General features: G+C 51.7%; 1 protein-coding gene across 2 annotated transcripts; it reads right to left on the minus strand.

Annotated features, from left to right (window-relative positions):
• Positions 1–2,883: 2,883 nt before the first annotated feature.
• Syndig1l (synapse differentiation inducing 1 like) lies at positions 2,884–25,595 on the minus strand. Of its 2 annotated transcripts, XM_042260928.2 has the most exons (5): positions 25,343–25,595; positions 6,095–6,568; positions 4,709–4,849; positions 4,344–4,549; positions 2,884–4,090 (listed from the first exon to the last, which is right to left on the minus strand). In XM_042260928.2, exons 2-4 carry the CDS (start codon positions 6,506–6,508, stop codon positions 4,391–4,393), a joined length of 714 nt encoding a protein of 237 aa, XP_042116862.1. In that variant the 5' UTR covers positions 6,509–6,568; positions 25,343–25,595; the 3' UTR covers positions 2,884–4,090; positions 4,344–4,390. The 2 variants fall into 2 exon arrangements, with proteins under 2 accessions (XP_042116862.1, XP_006982911.1); XM_006982849.4 differs by having other exon boundaries at positions 2,884–4,549; positions 25,343–25,581.
• Between the last annotated feature and the right edge of the window lie 287 nt (positions 25,596–25,882).

Consider the following 25,882-nt stretch of genomic DNA (forward strand, 5'->3'; position numbering starts at 1 on the left):
TCCATCAGCATGCTTGTGGGGAGGGTAGGTTAGAGAAGACCGCTGGGGCCCTGGGACCTGGTTTCTAGTCATCAGAAAAATGCCTTCTCTTAGAGTGAGGACAGGTGCTGGTCTTACTTGGCCCAGACCCCCCACCCTCCTGCCTGTTCTGGGGGCCTGGGGAGAATGGCTTTCTCACCCGGGCTGGGGTGCAATGAAAAGGCACTTCCCCTCTCCCTCCTTCCCACACAGAACCCTTGGCTCTGTGGCCTACTTAGGGCAGGAGGTTGCCCAGCAGCTGCCAACCACAGGCCAGGTGGCCTTAGCCCGGGGATCCTCATTGTGTCTTTATTCAGTCTTTTCTCCTTCCTTCCCAGCACGGCTCTCCCCCTCTGCCAGAGACCTCATCTGCTAAGCGAGGACTTTTCTTGTCTTCTTCCTTCCTGGCCCCCCAGAAAACCTCGAGATGGAATTCGAAGGTGGAGGGGCAGCAGGAACAGGTGCAACTTAAGGGCAGCTGGTGAGGGGGGACCTTGGATTCTTGGTGTGGGGGGGCCCCTACACTGCCAGCTCCCCCCCCTCCCCGACTTCCCCGTGCAGCAATTTCAGTTTCTATTTTAAACAGTTTGGGTTGGTTGCTTCTCTGCCTTCCTGCTGGGGGTTTATAGTGAGGAAAATAATTGGTAATATTTGCACAGATGTGCTGGCACCGCGGCTCATCACAGGCACCTTTACCCAGGGGACTGCCCCAGCCCCAGCCTCCCTCCCCTCCCCCCCCCAGCCCCCAGTCTCTCTGCCAGCCAGAGGAACCAGCCTGAAGGGGAGGAACAGACAGCCCGGAGCCTAGGGCAGGAGGCCCAGGCAGAACAGGGAAGCGGGTGGACAGAAGTGCCCCAGGCATGCCAGAGGCAGGCAGGTCTCATCGGGAACAGGGGAGTGTGATTGCCTGTGCTCCGAGGACTCTGGGACAAGCCCAGGCTCCACAGCACAGGCCCTTCCTAGCAGGGGGAGAGGGAAGCCCCCGGGGCCCTGCCTCTCATCCCACTATCTTTGGTAGAGCCTAAATTTGTATCGGAGGGTAAGGGATGGAAGTGAAAAGGACGTGAAGAGGATGTCTGTGTGGTGGGAACCAGAGACTAGGCTTGAAAATAGTAAATCAAACTAGGTAAGGGGGGTGTGTGCCTATATGAGGCAGCCTGAGAGACATGTTGAGATTCCATCTTGAGAAAGAAGGGAAGAGAGGAAGGAAAGGAGGAGGGAGGGAGGGAGGGAGGACATAGGAAGTCACATGGTTCCTTTTCCTTCTTCTCAAGGCCTAGAACAGCATACTGGAAGACTGGGAAGGAAGTGAGCGCTGTCTGGGCTGTGAGGCAGACTGCCTGGTTAGGACTGGGACCTTGTGCCAGCCGAGAGAAGGAGTGATACCTCAGGGTGAGCAGAAATGGAAGAGAGTCTTCATCGCTCCATCCTCGCCTCTGGAGCGATCATGTGCCGTGTGCGGTCTGCACGCTGCACAGCTGGTCCTGTGTGTAGGTGCGTGTATACGCAAATGTGTGCACATATGGTGCACAGACATATGTATATGAATGTGCAGGTGTGTGTCTGGGTTTGGGTTCCTTCAACGCTGACCCTGAGAAACACCCAATGGGGAGTCGTTTCAGGCGGTGCAATAGAGCAATAGGAAGGAGAGGGAGGAAGGTAGCCCATGAGGACCAAGCTACCAATGAACTGCTGCAGTGAGAAGCCGAAGAGGTCCCATTGGGGACCCCTGGGAGCCAGGGGGCAATATGTCTCACCTCCCATCCAAGGGGCAAGACATCAAAGCTACTTATCCACCCACTCCCATCAGGCATTGAGTGAAGACAGCATCATCTCTCCAGTACTTGGAGCTGGACCTGCCTCTGGCCATCTGTCACCGAGTCACAGTACACAGAGAGGGCAGAGGGATGGGGGGGGAGATGCTGGCACATGTGCTTAGTGTGTGGGTACGGTGGTGTGACACCCCAGGGACCTTCAGGTGGCTCCCTTAGTGGCTGGCCTTAGCGGGACTGACAGATGAGAAAGCAGCAAGACGTGGCTCGTTGCCCTATCTTGTGTCAACCCTGAAGAGCACCCTAGCTCGACTCCGGGTTGGTCCAGATGGTCATCGTGGACTGCATGGCAGCCTGGCCTCTCGCTATTCCCAGACCAGCTACCTACCTCTCCTCCACAAACACACCCTATATGCTAATTTCTCTTCTAAGGTCTCTAGCTCACGCAGTACACATGGTTGTGTGTACAGATACACAGAGCTGAGTCTTATATATGGACGTCCATAGGGTGTGGGGCATGCACAACACACTTCCCCCAGGACCTTCTAGACACAGTGACTTTGATGCCAGGCTAGCTCCTTTGCTAGGGGCCCAGGACTGAGAGGATGCTGGGGATTTGGTGCCGAGGCTAGAACCTGAGGCGCAGATGACTTCCTCTCCACATTTCCCAGGAGCAGCTCTGGGGACGGGAGATGTGGGGGAGCCAAAAATGGATAGCAGGGGGATGGGACCATTGGCATGCTGTACCCTGTTTCTACCCTTGGTAGTTCCAGGCAGCTGTCTAGAGCACAGTCACACTGGTTCCCCTCTCCCTTCCCGACCCCCCAATGCTCTTACAGATAAGAGAGCTTTTTTTTTTTTTTTTTTTTTTGCAGGCCTGCGTCTTATCTCACCTCGCCTTGCATAAGTCAAATGCAGTCCATCAACCTACCTCCCGGGTACCCCAGGCCGAGCCATCTGAGGGCAGCATTGGCCTCTGGCCCCTTTTCTTGAGGCCCATATGGAGATCCAGAACGACGGACATGGGGTGATGGAGGTCAGCCCTGGAGGAGCATGGGATACAAGCACAGCACAGCAAGCAGCCCAGATGGCACCGGGTATTACAGAAAAGTTTATTGTCAGGATAAATAAAGACCGTCCGGGGACATTAAAACCGTCAGTGCAGGGGGTGGAGCGTGGAGAACCAAGGGGAGCGTGTGGGAACCAAGGAGGGTGAGTGGTGGGACCAGAGCGTGGAAATGGCCAGGTTCCCCAAATCGTGCACAAGAGTCCTGCAGGCTGAATCCCCGTGGGCCTGCCTTCCCGCTCTTCCGCGTCCTTTGCTCTGGAGGTCTCTGAAACTGTCATTGCCTTGGGGTGGAGGGGCTTGAAAGCAGTCCTGAGGGGCAATTATCGGTGAGGGTGCTCAGGGGCCGTTACCACCATTACCCCATCGTCCAAAGATAGGAAAACATCACGGGTGGAGAGAAAGGCTTGGCCTTCCTGCTTAGGTTGATGGAGGGTTTAGAAATGGCTGCACAAAAATTGCTCCAGACTGGATAATCCAGGCAGAACCCTATCAGCCTGGGCACCTCCATGGGAGGCTCTTACACACCCTTGCCCACCAGCATGGAGAGTTACACAGGAGCAAATCCCTTGGGTGGATTCTGGCGGTCCTCCTGGACTTGGCTCCGGGGACACCTCCTCCCGGGGCACTGCTGACTGCTCTACCGTCCACATCTGTCCATGTCCCTCCTCCATCTGCATTTCCCACCTCCCAGAGTCCCTTCTCACCATGCCCCGTAAGCCTGGATCCGGGACCCTGCACTCCTCAATCGCTAGGGAGTAACAACACCCTTCTCAGTCTCCCCTGCTGTGGGGAACCGTCTCAGGGTCCTCCCAGCAGAGCCCAGAAAGGATGGGAGAGTGAAGAACAGGGGCGGAGGGAGGGGGCCACGTGGTCCTGCGGTATTCCAGGCCTGCGTCCTCTCTGGCACTGCACTTGCCTTTTGTGTGGAGCAGAAAAGCCCCAGCAAGCTGCTCTTACCACAGAGCTCACCAGCGCCATCTCCACCCTGGGAGAGGCCGCTGAGTATCTTCCACACTAACAAGGGAGTACCTGGAGTCAGAAAGAGCAAGGGATGGCTGGGGCCCATGGAGGTCTTTCCTGATTGGTGGATCTTGGGCATCATGGGGCGTGGGGTAGCTGCTCATGGTGCGTACGGGGAGAGCCCCACGGGCTGAAAAAACTGGCCACGTCCTTTGTTTCTCGGGTACTCCTTTTCCTCCCCGGAAGCTCCTGCTTTTTCTCTCTGGGGAAACTGGCAAGGAAGGGGGAGAACTGAGCTGCCTGTGGGACCGAGGCCCGGTAGGGAGTGGGCAGCCTCGGCTGGGCGAGGCCTGTTGGACAACCCTGCCTCTCCTGCTTCCCATCCATACCAGGCCTGCTCTGGGACAGGGAAGAGTGGGCAAGAGGGCTGTGTAGGCTGCAGAACGGGAGGCCTCCCCTCCACATGCGCAGGTTCACCTCGGGGTCAAGGCTCTCCATAGAGTACACAGTTCCAAGCTTTATACCTTCCTCAGGCGGGCCGGGAGCGCCAGGATGAGGATCCTACTGCCCACTAGCCATGGCCATTCTGGGACATGTAAGCAGCCAGAGCCACCACCACAGCCACATAGAGACCGGCCCCCACAGCGATGGAGAGGGTGGCCAGGAAGAGGGCCCGGCGGGAGGTGGTGCTGGCCAGGCGGAAGTCCCCTTTGGAGATGGCCTTGCTGGTCTAGGGAGACAAAAGGTTGACATAAGGCAGCATCCTCAGACCCAACAAAACAGCCCAGTCCACCAGGTCCTTCCCATCGTGCAGGGGAGCGTCAAGTCCTCCAGCTGAGACAGTGGCCGGCCAGAGAGGCCCCCCCCCCCAGGCCCCCTGTGCACTTACCCCCTGGGAGAAGTAGAAGGCAGCGATACCCAGCGGCCAGAAGCAGCACAGCATGGAGAAGAGAGTGAGCCCCAAGTGGTCCCTGGGAGGCAGGGTGAGGAAGGTGTCTTCACTTTCGCTCTCTGTCGAGGTCGCATCACTCTGCGAGAGAGTGGGGTTTGGTAGCAAAAGCCAGGGTCTGGCAAACCCTGCCAGACTGAGAAGAGTTAAAAACACACGGTTCTTTTGCCAGCCGCTAATCCCCGGGACCCGGAGGTGGAAGGAGATCATTGACTCCCATAAGTTATCATTTGACTCCCACACCTATCCTGTGACCATACAGCCAGTAAAGAAATAGCTAGAGCCAGGCGGTGGTGGCGCACGCCTTTAATCCCAGCACTCGGGAGGTAGAGCTGGATCTCTGTGAGTTCAAGGCCAGCCTGGGCTACAGATCAAGATCCAGGACAGGCACCAAAACTACACAGAGAAACCCTGTCTCAAATTAAAAAAAGAAAAGAAATAGATAGATAAATAATGTAGGGTTTTTTTGTTTGTTTGTTTGTTTTGTTTTATGTAACAACAGAATAGGCATTATCCAGGGGGCAGATATAGACCAAACTCTGCTGAGTTTTGAGAGTTGAGACAAGGCTGGTCTTGTCACACCATGTCATGTGACCTGGTGAATGGTACTTTTAGGAACTTCTCACCACGGAAGAATGCAAGCCTCTGAATCTAGAGATGTTCATCACAGGAGAGAGACTGGTGAAGATGGAAGATTCTGAGAGGCGTTCTCAGTGCCCAAAGACCAGGTGATCGAGTTAACAAATGACCGAAGGGCTCACAGTGAAAGACCCTGTCACTTTACAAATCACCTTGTAGAACATATTAAATTACACGGGGCGATATCGGAAAATCAGGTTATAAAGCCACATACTTTGTGGGAGAGAGGCAGAGAGGAAACATAATCAGCCACCAAAATAATCACATTATTTCCAAGTGATTAATAGTCACTATTTACAATGGTTGCTATTTATCACTTGGGTTGATAAATAGTTAACTCAAGTGAGTGTCTTCCTCCTCCTTCTTCAATAGCGTATCATGTAGCCCAGGCTAGCCTTGAATTCACCAGGTAGCCAGAGCTGACCTTGAACTCCCGATCTTTCTATCTCCACCTCCCAAGATAAGTGTGCTTTCTTTTTTGAGACAGGGTCTTACTGTGTAGTACAGGGTGTCTTTGAACTTTATATAGACCAAGTTGACACCAAATGCCTCACCTTCCTGCCTCTACCTCCTGAGTGTTGGGATTAAAGGCATGTTATCACGACCAGTTTAGAATCTACACACACACACACACACACACACACACACACACAAACCAAACCAAACAAACAAAACCACGTTACTTACCTCCTCCTCCTGGCTGTCCTCCTGGCCCTGCAGCTCCTCTTGAACTCCATAGGACACAGTGTGGATGGTGACATCCTCCTCAGTTTTACCAGGTTCTGAGCCCTGTTCTGTGGGCCCCACTGGGGGCTCCCTGGCCTCGGTGAAGCTGGTCTCACAGCTGCCTGCTTTGGGCTCTTTGACCTTGTCCTTCCCCAGGAGGCAGCTGGGTCGATACCAAGCCTCCACGGCCAGCTGTAGGGACCCCGGGTCTAGGAGCTGATGGGTACGAGAGGGACCAGCACCTCCTAGGAGGTAGGAATAAAGCTTCTCTTGGCAGGACCAGCTGGCTGGGGGCTCCGTGTAGGGGTAGGGACTGTGGAGGTGGGTGGGGCTCCTTGGCAGCAGAGGGTTCTGTAGTTCACTCAGGCTCTCCATGGTTCTGCCTGCAGTTGCCAGGGCGGGGAGTCTCAGTCCACCACTCAGTCCTCACAGAACCTGTCAGGAGAGAAAGACAGGTAGTCATGGAGGCCAGGCCACTGGATACGTGGCCTGGGGTGGTTAAACCTGTGAACATTTGGGTCCCAAGTTGGCCCCAAGCCCGGCTTTGCCCTTTTCACAGGTGGGACCTTGAGCTAGCTGTTGCTCAGAGCCCCAGTTTCTCTGTCTGTGAAGTGGGGATGGTAGTGGTCCTCACTTCCGAAAGACGATTCACTCATTTCCTTACTTGGCACGTGATTAATCAGTACTAGCTATATGCCAGGCTCTGGAGCGGGTGCTGAAAATACAGCGGCGAGAGAGGCAAAAGTCAGGGCGAAAGGGAGAAGTGTGTCTGCCGGTCTTCAGGAGTCTCGTCCGGGCGCAGAAGACGACTATAAAACAACTTGTCTACCCCAAAGAAGGACAGCACACGGCGGCACACAGACTTCACTGCGATGGGCAGAACCGATGGGGAAAATTTTTGTGTTGAGACGTGGAGAAGCCAGTGTACAAGGTGAGGGGAATGCTGCTGTAGCCTGGATCTGAATGCATCCCCCCCCACCAAAGACCGAGGTATTAAAGCAGAGTTTCTCAACCTGTGGGTCACAACCCCCTCACAGGGTCGCATATCAAGATATCCACATGACAGTTCATAACAGTAGCAAAATTACAGTAACAACGAAGTAAATTTTATGATCGGGGGGTTCACTACAATATGAGGAGCAATATTAAAGGGTTGCAGCATTAGGAAGGTTATGTTAAAGGCTTAGTAGTCTTTTGGTGTATGTGAAGATTGCGGAAACCTTTAAGAGGCGGGGCCTAGTGGGAGATTGTAGGTCATGGGGGTGTGGCCTCGAAGTGGATGGCGGGGATGCTGGTCCCTTGGGCCCACTCAGGCTCCTGACCTCTATAAGGGAAACAGCTCTCTCCACTTTAAGCTCTTTGCGCACGCGCAAAGCGTCAGGGCCTGTAGATCTTAGGCTGGAACCCCTGAAGGAGTCAAAACAGGCCTTTATTCCTCTTAAATCGATTGGGTATATTGTCGCAGCACCAGAAAGCATATTTCACACAGAGGGAGGAGTATCTGCGGAGGTCCTGTGGCTGGACAAAGGACGGCAGGGATGAGGGCCTGGGAGAGGGCTGATGTGGCTCAGGGTGCAGGCAGAGGGCTGAGGGCCAAATGTGTAGCCCTGCCGAGGTCTACGGGACTGCAGACATCAAGGGGGATGATGGGTGAGATTTGGTACTAAGTGTTTTCTATGCTTCTCATGCAGGCTGCATTGGACAGGGTCTAGTCCAACTGTGAAAGCATTACGATGCTTTGTATATATTAAATAAGTAAATATTTATTTATTTATTTATTTAGAGACAGGGTTTCTCTGTGTAGCCCTGGTTGTCCTGGAACTGGTTCAGTAGACCAGGCTGGCTTCAAACTCAGGTATCCGCCTGTCTCTGCCTCCTGAGTGCTGGATCAAAGGCATGAGCCACCATGCCCAGCTTTAAATATTTAAGATTAATATTTACTGTCTTTTACTTATGTGTATGTATATGTGTGTGCAAACACACAAACCCTTGAGGAGGCTAAAGAAGGTTCTGGATCACCTGGAGCTGGAATTACAGATAACTGTGAGTCACTGGACATGTGTGCTGGGAACTGAGCCCTGGTCCTCTATAAGAGCAAGTGCTTTTAACCATGGAGTCATCTATTCAGCTCCCTCCCACTCCATGCTGCTACCCATTTATTTATTTGTATGTTTGTTTTTTAAGACAGGGTTTCTCTGTGTTGCCCTGGCTGTCCTGGAACTCACTCTGTAGACCAGGCTGGCCTTGAACTCATTGAGATCCGCCTGCCTCTGCCTCCCAAGGGCTGGGACTAAAAGCATGTGCCACCACCACCCAGCTTCATTTATTTATTTTTAAGGCTGGGTTTTATTACATTGCCCAGGTTAACTTCAAATTTACTATGTAATCCAGGCATAGTGACTTAAACCTATAAACCCAGTGCTCAGGTGTGAGGCCAGTCTAGGCTACATAGTGAGACATTGTCTCTAGACAAAACAAGTCGACAATAAAGTCCACCCCCAAACAATCAAATAATTAGAAACTCACTATGTAGCTGAAACTGGCCTTAAAATCTCCCTGCCTCAACCCCCCACTTGCGGGGTGTGCACAAACACTCCTGGCTTGTTGGTGGGTGGAGTTTACTGTGTCTTCAGGTAAACTGAGGATCCTTGGAACTCCCCGAAGATACAGGCCTGTAATCCCAGTTAGTGGGAGGCTGAGGCAGGAGGACTGCCAAGTGCAAGGTCTGCCTGGACTACAGAGATGCTGGGAACTCAGGGGTAGAGTTGGAGAGATGGGGACAGGGGACGTTACCAGTCTTGGTGGCCGATGGCACTGGGGGCTGGCTGAAGGAGGGCTTATTCTTTAGTCAGGCAGGTCTGTGCTCAGCTTGGCACAGGGGCTGCATTTGTGGTTACAGCTTTTGCCAGGGGAGGGAACTTGCCCACCCCTCCACACACACCCCACCCCCGCCCCCAAATGTAGTTTTAAGAAGTGCACGTCAGGCTAATCTGCCCTCAAGGTAAACTGTGAGCTTGGAAACTTCCTGCAAGACCTAAGGCACCTATGGGTACTGAAGCCTGCATCTGTACACCCAGCTGCAAGTGCACACATGTGGTGATATATTGTGTACCCTAATAAATTTGCCTGATGATCAGAGAACAGAACAAGCCCCTAGATTAAAAACATAGAGGCCAGACAGTGGTGGCACACACCTATAATCCTAGCACTCGGGAGGCAGAGATCTGTCTGGATCTCTGTGAGTTCAAAGCCACCCTGGACTACATGAGATTGACTCAGTTACGGGGTGGTTTGGGTGTAACTTGCCCTGGATTTTGGTCTGCAGATTTGGCTTTGATAACTCCGGTTAACTTCATGATCCCGAGTTTCATCATCCATAAAGGCCAGATAATGCTGGTGGTGGCACACGCCTTTAGTCCCAGTACTTGGGAGGCAGAGGCAGGTGGATCTCAGTGAGTTCGAGGCCAGCCTGGTCTGCAAAGTGAGTTCTAGGACAGCCAAGGCTACACAGAGAAACCCTGTCTTGAAAAACAAAAAACCAAAGCAAAAAGCAAATGATCTATCCCATGAAGATCTGTCTTGAGGATCCAAAGAGGTGGCTGAGGTGACAGGTAGATGATACATGAAGAGAGGCTGTTGTTCTTTAAAAAATTTTTTTTACTTATTTATTTTACGTGTATGATATGTATACACATGTGTAACATGATATGTATACACATGTATAACATATGCATGCCTGGTGGCCACAGAGATCAAGAGTGTGTCAGATCCACCGGAACTGGAGTTATGGATGGCTGTGAGTCACCATGTGGATGCTGGGAACTAACCTTGGGTTCTCTGGAAGAACAGCAAATGCCCTTAACCACTGAGCCTAGGAGGCTGCAATCCTTATTTCTGGACTGCAGAACTCATCCTCACCCACTAGGGCCATTTCTGATCTCCCAGATGCCGCTCTGCTAACGATAGAAGGGAAGTGTCGGGAGAGATTTCTGTTCCCAGGGCTGAGGTTACTGGATCCCATGCCCCGTTCCCGCCCCATCAAACATTCGAAGTCAGTGCCTGGGAAAGGGTCATTTCTGCTTCTGCCCCCAAGGGGCATGGATGGATTCTAGGAAGATGGTTCCGGAGTAACCTGAGGCAGCATGGCTCCAGGAACAGTGCCTGGGTGGCAGACAGAGAGGGAGTACCTGGAACGGAGGGGCATCAGGACAGGAGCAGGGCACTGAGGGCATGTCCAAAGGATGCTAGGTTACCCTGGCTGACTCACCCATGGGGAGGACATGGGCTGATGTCTGCATGAGGATGAAGGAAGGAGGAGAGGTTGCCATGGTGCTGAGTCCCTGAGAGTGGCTGCCTTGGACCTGAAGCTGGAGGAATGCCTTATGAAGGATCACAGAGTGCAACTGACAGGGATGTGTGGCCCAACAGTCCACCTCCCAATGAGGAGGGAGCACCAGGGCTGCAGGGCTGCCACGTGCCTCGGGGCCCTGCTTACATGTCACTCTCCTGTGATTTCCATGTGGCTGCCACCCAGCTGTGACAGAAGTTTCCTAGTGTAGTGATGGGGTGTGATGCTTGGGCTGGGAGGCAGGTTCGGATCACAAAGGCAGGACCTCATCCTTCCTCCCTGGGAGCTCATTCCTGGTCTATGGGCCTCTTCTGGCCTCTCAGTTTCCCTGAGGGGTTTGGAGGAAGTGACCACAGAGGGCAACCGTGGTACTAACATTTTATGATTCTATAGTGCCATGGAGCCCCAGGAGGGAGCCCCTCTTTGAACACTCTGTCAAAATAGAGGAGGAATGAGCACACTTCAGAGCCCAGTGAAGGATACCATCATGATTCCCTGCCGTTGCCCAGTGGGCAGGTCCAGTGAGGTGAGGGAAAGGCAAGGTCTCTTTTGGATAGGTAGGCAGCAGAGCCTTGAAGTTAACTCAGACTTCCCAGCTCCATCTGTACCACCCTGGTTCCTGCCGTAGGCCTACCCATTTCTCTGGGAACCAAGGACATAGCTCCCAGAGGACCCTGGGTCTCTCCTCTAGATGGTCTTAATGGATAGCCTCTGGGTCTAGGGCCTCCAGGGTGTCCCAGCCAAAAGTAGTGCTGTCACTCTCCGTGAAGCTGAGGTGTGCAGGGGCCTTGAGGAGGAGTGGGCAGCCCCAGGGCATTTAGAACAGCTACATGTATCAAAGTCACCCCTGCCCTAACCTCTACCTCACCGGGAGGCCTTGGCAAGTCTCTGCCCTTCCCTTTCATGCCCCGCCCCCGCCCCCTTCAAAAGAGATACAGAGATGCCTGGAAACCATAGGGGCATTTGTAAAGTCCAAAGCAGGCAGGGGCAAGTGACCCCAGCTCGGTCCCTGTTCCGGTCAGCCTCTCTAGTTCAGACACCAGCTGAGTCTCTGCAGTCCGGGTCACATCCAGCCTTGTCTGGACTTTCTCCTTCCTTGTGCTCTGAGGGGTTTCCTCCCAGCCCCCCACCCCCACCCCCCGCACCCCCACAAGCAAGGCTTTGCGACCCTTCACGCACAAAGATGTGTGGTTCCTATACAGTGGGAAAGCGAGAAGTCGTTTGACTGTCCAAGAACTGGAAACAAGTTCAGTAAATGATGGCACCCGATCCAGTGGTACAAGGCCTCCGAACAGAAAGGCTCACAAAGAATAATGACTTGGGAAAATGCTCATTGCCGTTCCAATGAGGAGGAAGAAAAGCAATCGGTGCGTGCAGCCGTCTCCACTCTGCCAAAATGTCAACAGCGATTAGCTGGGGTGGAGGTCCGGGAGCTTTCACCTTCTTCTTCATGCCCTCTTTTTTCTGTTTCCCACATTCGTTCATTCATTCATTCATTCATTCATTCATTTATTTACAATGAGCATATACTTTTAAAAACTCCTTTTAAATCAAAACAAAAATAATTAAGGGCTTAGATTTCTTCCTAGCCAGATGGCCGAAAATCCATTGAAAGTTATGCGCTCTTGCTGTGTTTGGTGGCTGAGTGTAACATTAAAGCCTTTCCCTGTCCATGTTCCTATCTATGTGTACTTCAACTTTTGAAAAAAAAAAAAAAAAAGTCCCTGGTGGGTGGTTGTAGCCAAGAGTCACAGATCTTTATCTATGCCTCTACCCTCACCCCTCAACTACAAGGTCAATAACAGAGTTCATGGCCTCATCCCAGGGACCCTACTCTGAGTCCTGATTGGGAGAAAGGATCGTGGGTCACTAAGTCTTCTGTGCCAGTGGCCTGGCTGGGCCTTTGGGCCTGATTTTTAGATCTGCCTCCCGAGGTTCTTGTTCCTCAGGGTGGGAGACCAAAGCAGTGATAGATCAGTGGCCATCGCAGCTACCTGGTCTTACATGGGCTGTGTGTGCCTCCTTGACTCTGGTATGGTTGCTTGTGTGCCTGCACATATGAGTGTGTGCGTGTGCATGCACATGCAAGTGCGTGCATGTGCGAACATGTGTGCTCTGCTCCAGAGGACAGGCTCAAGAAGGCCTGGGATCTCTGAAGTCCCTATAAATGACGTAAGTGGAGTTGTGAGTCTGAATCTGCAAAAGAAGAGTTGGGGAGAAGGTGTCTCTGAGAACGCCAAACCCTTGGGGTTGTCTCCTGAATGAGGACTAGCTGAGCCCTGAGGTTGAGGCTTTGCATGCACAGACCGAGGACAGGAAACCATCCAGGGATCCCCCAGAGTCCAATTACAGCCTCCTGTGATCACACAGAGCAACCGTAGACGTCCTTACCCAGAAAATGTACGGAGAGTTAGGAGGGGCTGACTAACAACTCAGCCCAGCCGCCGCCGCTCCCTGGAAGAATTCTCCTCGGAGAAGAACAATAACTCACACTTACTGAGCTTTTTAACCACGTGCCAGGAACCAAACAGCTCTGAGTGCTCATTTTGACTCTATAATTCTGATGGGAGCACATAACAATAAGGGGTGGTGTCGGCGAGGGCTTTCTCTTCCAGCTGTGACAGCCTGTGAGTGTCACATTAAACTGCCAACAATAGCTAGGAAAGCTGGGGTGGAGGGGCAAGAAGGCCTTGAAGAGTCCCCAACAGTTCCAGGATTCAAAGGGTCTCAATACCAAGATCCCGGGGGGCGGGGGCGGGGGAGAAGGGCGCCCCAGAGAAGAGAGCCTGAGCTTCACTTTGGGGCCCTTCCTGATGCGTGAAGGGCCTGTGCATTGCTAGCTGCTCACAGTAGCCTCAGGGTATGTCCAAGAAGGGGCCTCAGTGGACTCCCCACATTTTCAACTGGCAACTCCATAGGAAAACACCCCAGAAATAGGAGCAAACCAGAACCAGATCAGCCCTCACCAGGGCTGAGGCCAAGCTTGGAATCGGCCACCCCTCACTGGATGCTGGTGACCACCTGCCCAAGGCATGGCTGTCTGTCTGGGCAACAGGGGTCCTTGGGCAGTGGTTCTCAGCCTTCACAGTGTGAGACGGAGTATTCTGCCTCTGTTAATTATGGTTCTAGGATGGGGTGTGGCCAGTTTATGGGGTGCTGGGAATCAAACTCAGGGGCTTGTGCTTGCTAGGCAAATACTCTGTCATGTAAGCTACAGCCTTAGCCCTAACTTTTTTTTTTTCCATGTATTTGGAACTTGAACCTTAAGCATATTAGGCAAGTACTCTACCACTGAGCTACATCCCCAGCCCTGTATTTTTTTTTTTTTAATTTTGAGACAGGGTTTCTTTGTGTAGCCTTGGCTGTCCTGAAACTTACCCTGTAGACTCAGAGATCTGCCTGCCTCTGCCTCCCCAGTGCTGAGATTAATAGTGTGTACCATCACCATCTGGCACTCTTTTTTTTTTTTTTTTGGATCGTGAGTTCCCTAGGCTACCCCTGAACTTTCTATCCTCCTGCCTCAATCTTCTGGGCATAGTGGCACACACCTGTAACACTAGTAATTAGGATCTGGGGACAGGAAGATCAGAAGCCCAGGGACATCCTTGGCTACAGAGAGAGTTTGAAGCCTGCCTGGTCTAGAGAGCTTGCCCCAATAAACAAACAAACAAACAAACAAACAAATAAGATTAGGCTTCTGTCCAACTATATCCTATATCAGTAACCACACTGACTGCAATAGAACAAAACTGTTCACACAATAACAAAGACAGCCATGCTTTAGTCCGTTTAGATGAAAGTCCAGCTGGGTGAGGTGGGAAATACCTGCAATCCCAGCACTTGGGAGAAGTAAGTAGGAGAATCAGGAATTTTCGGGCATCTTCAGCTACAAATTGAGCTTAAGGCCAGCCTGGGCTACATGAGACTTTACCTACCCCTCCATCCCCGAATACCCAAAATTCTAGGAAAGGCCAACACTGTAGGGAGCAGGATCAATGGTTGCTAAGGGCTGGGAGGCAGGGGGAGGACATCCGGAGGGGCCCAAGGACTTTTCGGAGTGACAGTTTTCTATCTTGACTTAGGGGCAGTTATATGAATATAACATAATACAATATAATATAATGTAATAGAATAGAATAGAATATGCAAATATAATTTTTAAATTAAAAGGAGCAAATGCATTATTAAAAAAATGACAACGTAAGTGTGGTGGTGTATGCTTGAAACCCCAGCATGAGTTCTAAACCCTTGCCAAGAGCTTCAAATACATCAACTCATTTTACTATCTTATACATAGGGAAACTGGGGCCCAGAGAGGTTAGTAGGTTTTCTCAGATCACACAGCTGGAGAGTGGCAGAACCTGCTAAATCTGTCTGGCCAGAGTATGTTCATTTAACCACTAAGAAGAGATACGTGGGTGCGGTGTGTGTGTGTGTGTGTGTGATCAAGTTCTCTAGAATCTGCCACCGCAGGGCTGTGGCCTGCAGGAGGCTTGCTTAGTCACATGATGACTTCTTAGGAGAGGTGCCCTAAAGGACAGTGTGATTAGGAACTGCGCCATGCCGTCAGGTTGGGGCCAACCTTTATCAGAACCCTGTAACCTGGTGACAGCTAGAGTTGACTTATCTTAACCTGAGCAGGTGTTCTGTGTACTTAATTTTGTTGTTTTTAAACCTTTATTTTATTTATTTATTTTTTTGGTGTGTGTATGTGTGTCCATGTATATGTGAGGACATGTGGAACTTGAGTGCCAGTTTCACCCGGTTCATAACAGAGTCATTTTGTTGTTTCCTGTTGTGTGCATCACACTAGCTGACCTGGAGTTTCCCATGACTCTCCTGCGTCTACCTCCCACGGCCCTGTCGGAATCCCGGGGTTATAGACATGCAGCACAACATCCAGGGCTACGTAACAGTTCTGGGTTCCCGAGATTTGAACTCAGGTCCTCACTTGGGCAGCAAGAGCTTTACCCACTAATTACCTCCCAGCCCCCTGTTTGTTTTTGAGACAGGTTTGGATATGTTGCCAAAGCTGGCACGGAGCTTGCAATCCTCCTGCCTTTACCTGCCAAGTGCCACCAGGGCCAGCTCTATGAACTTTATCTTAAAACCTTACAGCAGAGCCAGATGTGGTAATGCATACCTGTACTTCCCACACTCAAAAGGCTGAGGCAAGAGACTCTTGAGTATAGCGCCAGCCTGGGCTACATCGAAAGACTCTACAAACAAAACAAAAAGTAACAACGCTGATTGTCATTGCTCCCCATGTTTCATACAAGAAAACGGAAACCCAGAAAGGCTAAGGAACAGCTGACCGAGTGACCAGGTCTGCATTTGAATTCAGGTTTGATCTAGTCCAAAGCCTGGGTACTCCTGGACATACTTATCAGGCAGGTCCCCTGGGAGGGGGGAAAATAAGAGTGGAGGGGGAATTGGTTTTGGATGGGTTAAAACCAGAGTCCTCCATGAAGAGAAGAAATGGGAGCTTTAAAGAAAAGATGAGGAGCCAGGCGGTGGTGGAGCACGCCTTTAGTCCCAGCATTTGGAGCCAGAGGCAGGCGGATCTCTGAGTTCAAGGCCAGCCTGATCTACAAAGTGAGATTCAGGACAGCCAGGGATATACAGAGAAACCCTGTCTTGAAAACGAAAGAAAGAAAGAAAGAAAGGAAGGAAGGAAGGAAGGAAGGAAGGAAGGAAGGAAGGAAGAAAGAAAGAAAGAAAGAAAGAAAGAAAGAAAGAAAGAAAGAAAGAAAGAAAGAAAGAAAGAAAGAAGAGATTTGGGTGACTTGGCAGCCCAGGGTGGATAGCCTTAGGAGGCCTGGATTCCAATAAGTACAGAGCCACTGTGAGAGTCCTGAACTATCAAGCACCTCTCAGGGCAACAGGAGAAATGCCTTGGTTCCCCTGGAATTTGCTTTGTAGACCAGGCTGGCCTCGAACCCACAGAGATCCACCACTGCCCAGCCAAGAGACACTTTAAGCCGAGAGATCAAAGCCAGGACTTCCTCGTCAGGCAGAAGATTAAATTTAAGTGATTACAATCCAGGGATAAGGTTAGATCTTAGTAGGCACCAACCACACCATCTTCCAGACAGTAACACATAAACCGTGTGGCCAACTGTGACCACTGTGACTTTGGTAGCGGTTGGTACAAGGTTTAGGCTGGGTTGATGATTTTTGGCCTGTGAGCAAGAGAGCCACTAACTGAGCTTGTCTGTCACTAGCTGCAGCTGGCAGAGAGGGACGAAAGCCAGGCGTGGGGACAAGGGCAAGGTGGGCTGAGTCATGGAAAATCGAACACAGCTTTTCGTTTGTTTCAGCTCAGCGCTTAGCACAATTGGCCACCGCCATCACGACTGTCCCCGCCAGCCCCTCTCCCTTCACAACAGCCTTCTGTTGTGGTGGCGGTCTGTGTCTTGAGGGTCTCTCTCCCATGGTCCAAGCTGACCGTAACCTCACTGTGTAGCTGAAGCTGGCCTTAACCGCCTTGGGCTGCCGCCTCCTGAGTACTGGGAATGTAAGGATGCGCCACCACACCTGCTCCTAACAGTTCTTAAACTGTGGTCTCCTCCGCTTGAAAGCGAAGCTGGGGGATGGCAAGATGGCTCAGTGGGTAAAGACAATCGCTGCCAAGTCTGATAAACTCCGTTCAGTTCCCGGGACCCACTTGGTAGGAGAAGAACAACTCCTAAAGGTTGTTGTCTGGACCCCCCCCCCACACACACACATGAGCTATGGCAAGGGCATCTTTGCCTCCCACCCCCAATACAATTAATATCTTAAAAACTTGCCGGGCGGTGGTGGCGCACGCCTTTAATCCCAGCACTCGGGAGGCAGAGCCAGGCGGATCTCTGTAAGTTTGAGGCCAGCCTGGGCTACCAAGTGAGTTCCAGGAAAGGCGCAAAGCTACACAGAGAAACCCCTGTCTCGAAAAACCAAAAAAAAAAAAAATAATAATAATAATAATAAAATAAAAATAAATAAATAAAATAAAATAGAATAAATAAAAATTTAAAAAAATATCGTAAAAACTTAAGAAGCAATCAAATCAAGGGGCTGCGGATGTGGTTTTGTTCGTAGGGCGCCCGCCTGGGTTTCACGACTAGGTTATCGATGGCTGCGTGTCTTTCCCCTTCATTTTGCTCACTGGTATACTCTCTTGGAACCTTGAGCAGTCCTCTAGTAATTGGGCAGAGAGGCCGTGTGTGACCTGAGCAGGGGCTCCAGGAGATTGAACCCAAGGCCATCCTCCCAGTCATCAGTGAGATGCCAGCCGCGTGAACGAAGCCGTCCCGGGCTCTCTGTGCCTGCCCATCTGTCGCCAGGTGAGCTCTGTCAGTACCACACGGGGTGGATGAGCACACAGCTAGTACCTGAGCGTCTGACCCTGCAAAGTCACGAGTATGGTGAGGTGTCTGCTGTTTAAGCCACTGTGTTTTTGGGGTGGTTTAGGCAACAACAGATATCAAGGACATCCCTCTCGGTGCCTTTAATGCCTTTCAGCTCCTGTTCCCGTCTTTCCTCCACTTCACAGCCATGTTTCTGGGAAGCGCCCCTCACATGCTTTAGCTCACAGCTTAAAGGCCACTTCCTTGGGGAAGCTGTCCCTACATCCTCAGTTTAGATTTTGGTTCCCTGGTTATCTGCACTCCACTGCTCCACGCTCTTCCTCTCAAAGTGCTTATCACAGTCGCTATTTATATATGTGTGATTCCTTGATTAGTGTCTTTCTCCCTTACCAGATTGTGAGCTCCAGAGGGGTGGGGACTGTGTGTCTTGCTCATCCACATAGCCCCTTGCTTGGTATATAGTAGGCACTCAATAGATAACCTTGTGAATGAATGACAGAATGTGCTAGCTGTCCTGTGTAGCGGAGGCTTCCTGGCAAGAAAAGACTTTCCAGGACCATAGAAATATCTCAGTGATTAAAACAACTAGATGCAGCTGAGCATGGTGGTGGATGCCTTTAGTCCCAGCACTCAGGAGGCAGAGTCTGGCAAATGTCTGAGTTCAAGGCTAGCCTGGTCTACAGAGTTAGTTTCAGGATAGCCAGGGCTACACAGAGAAATCCTCAAAAAAATAAACAGACAGACAGACAGACACACACACATACACACACACACACCCCACATGCACACAGACAGACAGACAGACAGAGACAGAGAGAGAGAGACAGAGAACTGGATGCCCTTCTGGGGGGCCCAGGTTCAGGTCCCAGTACCCACATGGCAGCTCACAACAGTCTGTAACTCCAGTTCCAGGGGATCCATTGCCTTCTTCCGGCCTCCGTGGGTACCAGGCACACAAGTGATGCACACACATACATGCAGGCAGAACTGAAAATTAAAAGAAAATACTTCCTAGGATCTGGGATGGAGGGCATGCCCCTGCTGGAGACACGCTCAGCTCTGCACAACAAACACGTCTTGGGCAGCCACTTCGGGTCGTTTCTCGGGATCCAAAAACAGACAGGGAGTAGCACCTGCTATGAAGAGGGCTGTACAGAACAGACTAACAGACACAAGGTTCACACGGAATGGAGGATGCTGTGCAGCTCAGGACTGCTGTCCTGAGATGGTGGGAACAGGGAAAGCTGTCATAGAGGGTGACAACGACGTGGGCAGCGAGTCTCCCAGGTTGATGGGAGTCACTTGGATGAGACAATGAGGGCAGTTCCTTTCTCACAGAGGAAGCAAACAAACAGGGATGGCGGGAGGGAGGGGAAGCCAGCAGGTGTGGCTGATGGAGTAACAGGGGAGGTGAGAAGGCCTCCCACACCTACAGGCTGGTAGTGAGGAGCCAAACACGGGTATACCAGGGCACACCATGGCCTGGCCTGTGTTTTAGAGAGCTCTGGAAGGCAGCGGAGAGGAGAAAGGAAGGAGTGGGGGGAGCCGGGTCAGAGTGCAGGCTAGGAGCCCTGTTGAGAGATGATTAGTGTGGGCTGGAGAGAGGGCTCAGTGGGTAAAGAACACTCGCTGCTCTTCCAGAGGACTGGAGTTGGGTTCCCAGTGCCCACAACAGACGGCTCACAAAAGCCTCATGACTTTCTGGAACTCCAGCTCCAGGGGAACTGACACCCTCTTCAGGCCTCTGTTGGCATCTGCACATACAGACACAGAAATAAAAAAATAAACCTTGGAGGGGAGCAGACTGAAACTATTGGGCTGGATGCAATGTATACCTTTAAGTCCAACAATAGAGAGCCAGAGGCAGATGAATCTCTGTGAGTTCAAGGTCAGCCCCAAATACATAGCAAGTTCTAGGCCAGACAGACCTACATAGTGGGACCTTGTCTAGAGAAAAGGTGGTTTTAGCAAAAAATAAATAAGATATGAAATCAACCAACAATAATACATAAAGAGAATATGTTTTATAGCTGGGTGTGGTGGGTCACGCCTATAATTGTGTTAAATAAAATAAGCCAGAAAAGAAAGATCAGAAAACCAAATATTGCATGCTCTATCTCATATATGGAAGCTTAAAAATGGTCCATCTGAATGTAGAGTTAGTGTGGTTATTAGAAGCTGGGATGTGTGGCTGGGGTGAGATGGATAATGGGAACCAAACGCAGTCAAGTAAGGGGGAATAACTTCCTATATTTCACAACACAGTGGGATGAAAGTTCATAATAACCCATCACACCTTCTATAAAGGTCTGGAAGAGAGGGCCTCCAAAGCTCCAGACAGGAAATGATAAGGAAACACACACGGAACCCCAGAACATGTTAATGAGAAAGGGGGGGGGGAGAGGGCGGGGCGCAGATGTGACTCAGCAGAATGGATGGAGAGGAAGTCCTGTCTGAGGAGGGGTAGTTGTGAGGGGACATAGGTAAGAGCTGTGGTTAACCAGAAGAGAGATGGGGGGGGAGGCGAGAGTCCAGAATAACTTCAGGTAAAGAGCGATGTGAACAACTGAGTCAGAAAAGCTATGGGATCACCTCTGTTCAAAAGGCAGCCTGGGCACACAGAACACTTCCATTTTGTTTTCAGCCTTAGGGCCTGGAGAGAGAGCTCAGTGAAGAGCTTGCTCTATTTGCATCAGGACCTGAGTTCAGGTCCCTTCCCCCCACATAAAGAATAGGGCCTAGTGTCTGTAGCCCCAATGCTAAAGTATAGACAGACAGATCCCAAGAGCTCACGGCCAGGCAGCCTAGCCTAGCCGCTCAGCACCAGGTTCAGTGAGATAGCTTGCCTCACAAATAACGTGAAGATAAACAGGATGGCACCTGACGTCAAGTCATCAACGTCTGGCCTTCTAGCCTCCACAGGCTTTTGTGCACGCCCTAACACACTTGCATGTACAGGCATACCACACCCATGCACACACAGAGGCTTATTCAGATAGCAAGATGTGTGATTTTAAAATGGTAAGAAAAGAAAAGAAAATGTTAATGGAATTCTGCCAAGACAGAATGAAAAGACAAAAACATGGCACGTATATAAGAAGGTCAGGATGTGGAAGGTGAGTGTCAGGTCTGATGCACGCATAACAGGACTTTGAGAAAGACAGAGAACGAGAGGAGAAAAATATCTGAAGAAGTACCAGGCTGCCATAGGAGCGTCGAGATCTGATCACTAAAAACTCAATTAAGAAATAAAGATGCAGAAGAAGAAAGTGTTTTCTGAGATAAAAGCAAGGGACTATTTGGACTGGGAAGACCTACTCTGTCCTAAGCTGGAGAAAGTGGGTGGGGAGAAGGTGGGTGAGCCCAGTTTGGAAGTACCTTGGGACACAAGGATAGGATTCTGCCTGTTATCTGATGTATGAAATGGAAGCCCTGGGTAGTGGTCTGGGCTAGAGAGGTTCAAGACCCATCCAAGGACTTGTAGAGAGAGAGAAGGGAGGCGAGGAAGGGACAGGGAAGGAGAGGACGGAAGAAGAGCAAATGAACCAGCTGGGGTGCTTTTATCTTCTTCGGTGGGAAGTGTCTTCTGCTGTTGTCTTCCAGGGAGAATCAATCTAACATTCTGGGCTCCTATGGGCAAGACTGTTCTTCCCTCAAAGCACACCCCACCTTGCAGCTGAAATGGGAAGAAATCCCTGGGAAGGCTGGATAGGGCTCTGCTCTGACAACGAGTCCGTTTTCAGGTGGAAATCAAATCTTCATTCTTGACGAAACAACCCGTCTCTTCACGTCCAAACCTCTTAGAAACAAGTGCATGTCTAATGACAGATTATAACACCCTTAATGTCTCACTCCCTGCTTGGTTGGCTGCGGGGTGGAGGTAGGGGTCTGGGATGAGGGAGGCAGTAAAGGAGAAAGGGAAAATAAAGAGGAGACATAGAAAGAACAGAACATGGTCCATAGAAAGAACAGGAACATGGTCCAGTCTTTATTGCTCCCAGCTTGCCATGGCGGGGATCGCCATGTAGAATGCCAACTGAGCGTTTGAGAGAGAATGAATGCTAGGAAAATGCAAGTTTTATGAATTAGGATGTTACTACTTCCCTGAACAAAGTCTGTGCCTTTCTGATTCTATCTCACCTTTCCAGTACCCAGAGATGAATTGGCCTTTGGATTGGAAGGTGATTAATAATGTGCGTGTCTGCAGACATTCTCTGACTCTGCCATTTTTGAAAGTCACAGAGATGAGACTTGCATGTGTGTCAGTGTCTCAGCTTCTCTTGCGCGCGCACACACACACACACACACACACACACACACACACACACACACACGCTTTTCTTTTTTCCTCCTTGAGACAGAGTCTTGTTATGTAGCCCAGACTGGCCTGGAATTCACTGTGTAGCCCAGACTGGCCTGGAATTCACTGTGTAGCCCAGACTGGCCTCAAGTTTCTGACCCTCCTGCCTTCGTCCTCAAAATGCTAAGATTACAGGTGTGGGCCGCCTGATTTCACTCTGTATACCTTATTTCTTTTATTTAAAACATAGTGTTCTTTTTATTTAATGTGTATATGTTTTGCCTGCATGTATGTGTGTGCCTCAGGTCCCCTAGAACTGGAATTAGAAGCAGTTGTGACTCGCATGGTTGCTGGGAATTGAACTGGAGTCCTCTGGAAGACCAGGCAGCGCTTTTAACCACTGAGCTATCTCTCCAGCCCTGTATACCTGATTTCTTAACAACCATGTTTGATTTATTCTTCCTCCTCCCCAGCTCTCCTCACCCCCATCCTAAATAACTAAGATCTCACACACACAGAAATATACCATTGCTGACTCCCTTCTTCCCTCTGGGGGCCCGCAGAAGGGCCAGAGTGGGAGCATCAGCAAGGAGGGAGCGGAAGGGAACACAGGAATTGGGTGAGAGACAGCTTTCCCTGGCTGGAAGAAACAAGGTATTATCTGCCTGGATAGCTAGAAAAACCCGGAGCCCTGGTGACCCTGGGGTAGGTGTGGACACCCGCACACCTGCAGGTGGAGGGCCCCGGTGTTCCCCTCTGCCTAGGGGCAGGGCCAGTTCCCCCGCAAGCCAATCCCGTGGGAACGAAAAGCCCCCTTCTTGTGGGCATTGTGCTGCCACTGTCGCTCTGTGATGGGGGTTAGTGACTGTCCATTAACTCCAGAGAGCTGATTTTTGCCAGGGCCGCACCAACAGCTGAGAGCCAGGAAGTGCTGACGTGGGGAAGAGGGGCTGGTCCCCCACCCTGGCTGGGCACTCAGGGGAAGTCAGGGAGGTCACTGGCATGGCTTACTCAGCTCTACCGAGTGCCAATTAGCTAAGGTTTTTCTGAGCATTGGCTGTGCCTGCCACAGTTGAGAGAAAATGATTGTAAGAACAGCTCATTTTGGGTTTTGGCTTTTTTTTTTTTTTAATAAACTAGAATCCTCTCTACAGGGATGGATCTTTCCCAACTGTTTTCTCTTCCAGTCTTCCTAGGAGGGAGATCCCAGCTAGCTAGGGTCTCTGGGAAGAGAGGGCCAAGACCCTGGCCCACTACTGCTGGGTGGGGTAGTTTCTGGCCTCTTGGCTTGGAGGCTAAGGTCCCTACCACCTTGTCTCTCTATATACTGTGGCTTTCCTTGAGAAATGAGGAAAAACGGGAATGTCAAATGTATAAGTGGCCTTTTCTGCTTCCTCTAGGTTCTTCCACTTCATTCATAAAACCCACTTCATCACAGAAAGGCAATTTAACTTATCACACCAGGACGCTGCAAGTGGTACCCTGTATCCAAGAAGAACTAAGAGGTTTGTGCTTGGGACAGCCTCAAAGAGCTCCATAGAGCACCAGGCCCCCGAGAACCTTCAATCCAGCTGTTTCCAGTCTTTCCTGTCATGGATAGGAGAGCTGAAGGGAAGGCACCTGCCCAAGACAGTCGGGGGGGCGGGGGGGCAGACCTGGAACCAGACACCTGGCCCCTGATTTCCAGTCCAACCCTTTGACTCTGATACATTTTCACAGCTCATTCCTATGTTTTTACACCCAATTACTGAGTCCTTACTATCTTCCAGGTGCTGTGGGGGAAGGGGTGTGGCGGGAAGCAAGGAGATGAAAACAACACAATCCTTGCCTTCAAGGAGCTGTTTTCCCTAGATCTGTGGTTCCTGGGGAAATATAAAAACAAAAACCATGAGTCAGACTCTCGTCCTATATTATCTCCTATAGGTGTCGATGGAGGAAGGGGCAGGAAGTCCTTTTATTTCCTCAAGATTCTAAGTTTGACTTCACTGTTTCTGGGACCCTTCGGAGGCTGCAGGCAGAAGGAGCCATGGCTAGTCTGCAGCAGGGGTGAAGATGACGATGACCAGATGGTCGTCTGCAGGCCTCACTAGGGGATGTGAACAGGGAGAGTAGCTCACCGTGGGGAGATGCGCCTCCGAAGAATTCCGTTGTTTCAGGGAATCTCAAGACAGTTCTGAGGGGGCCAGATGCCTAGAGTTCTTATCCTCACTGTAGGAACGAGGAGACTGAGGTTCAAAAGCTTGGCTAACTGAGGCCAGCCTTCGGGAGCTGCCAACCGGGGCTTTTTCTACCCTTGATGGTAGGAACCTGAGCTAGGTTGGAGGGTGGCAATGAACTAATAATATGAGGCCAGTGGTCAGCCACAGCAGTGAGCTAGTCTTCCTCTACGCAGTTTATTTCCATCGGTCCATTCTGCCACTCACAGAACTCTGCACTCAAGAACTGGAAGCACTTTGCAGGCCTGAATGAGCTCATTCAACACACTCTTGCCAGAAGGAGAGAGAGAACTCCAAATGGAGGTTCTGTCCAGGGTCATCAGCATCCAGGCATATAATAGAAAACCAGACCCAGCAGGCTCCCTACTTCATCCCCTGAACCAAGCAAAACCGGCCCCCTTCATGAGGAAGAGGGCCGCAGGATAAAGCTGAGGTACCTTCTGGCACCAATTCGTTCCTCAGAGAAATGGATTAAACAGTCCTGAGGAGATAGACACCCCCTCCCAACTTCCTTGTCCCAAAGGCTATTTCCAGGGCGAAGAAATCTACGGGCGACGAGATCACGGCCTCTCCAGTCCCCCTGGTGACCAGGTTTGGGTAGGAGAGAGGAGCTGAGTGAATCCCACTCAGATTTTTTTTTACCAATGTCATAGAATCTTGGTGGAGACTGGGGTACCAGGGAGTCCCGGAGACTCCCTCAGCGTCCCTGCAACCAGTAGGCAAGGAGTCTCAGCCCTGTCTCAGGTCGGGGTCAAGGCCTGGTGGTACAGGGTCAAGGTGCACAGGTGCCTACCACAGTCCGGGTCCCTCAAGTCTCTCCCGGCGGCGTCACCCTGCAGGGAGGTGAGGAGTGGGGATAGACCTGGTCAGAGCTCTCAAGGAGCTCAAGGACCTGTAGGGGGTTGGAGCTTCATCGCTGGGAGGGCTCCCCCAGCTCTTCCCAGCTAACCGGTGCCTAGCTCTGCGCTCCCGGTGCGCCCCCAGACGGCTCCTTACCTGTCGCGCTGCGGACCGTCCCGCCTCCTCGCGGGGCTCGGGGACCGGGCATGGGCCGGCGAGCGACGGCGTCCCCGCCTCGCAGGCAGCCGCGGTGGAGCTTCCAGGAGAGCTCCCTGCTCCCGGCCCCGCGTCCCTGCCGCTGTCGCCGCCGCTGCTTCAGCACCGCGGACAGCTCCCGCCCGCCCGCCACCGCCCCGCGCGCCGGCCACGGTCCCGGGAGCCCCGCATCCCGGCCCCGCCGCCGCTCAGCGCTTAGCCCCGGCTCCGGGGCGGCTCCGTGCTGACTTCAGGGAGCGGCGAGGAGGGTCCCCGTCTCCCCGCCTCCCCGCCTCCCACCGCCACCGCCTCCCTCTCGCCTCCGTGCTCCCTTCCACGCTCCAGAATCAGCCCACCATGCACTCCGGACCCAGCTCCCGGGAGGGGCGGGGCGGGGCGGGGCGGGAAGTCGGGGAGCCTGGAGGAGACGGCGGCGGCGGCGGCGCGAGGGGCGCGCAGCTGGAACCGGCTTTTCTGCTTCCTGGGGCCAAACCCTCTACC

This window comes from Peromyscus maniculatus, chromosome 14 (genome assembly GCF_049852395.1).
Source record: "Peromyscus maniculatus bairdii isolate BWxNUB_F1_BW_parent chromosome 14, HU_Pman_BW_mat_3.1, whole genome shotgun sequence".
Lineage (NCBI taxonomy): Eukaryota > Metazoa > Chordata > Mammalia > Rodentia > Cricetidae > Peromyscus > Peromyscus maniculatus.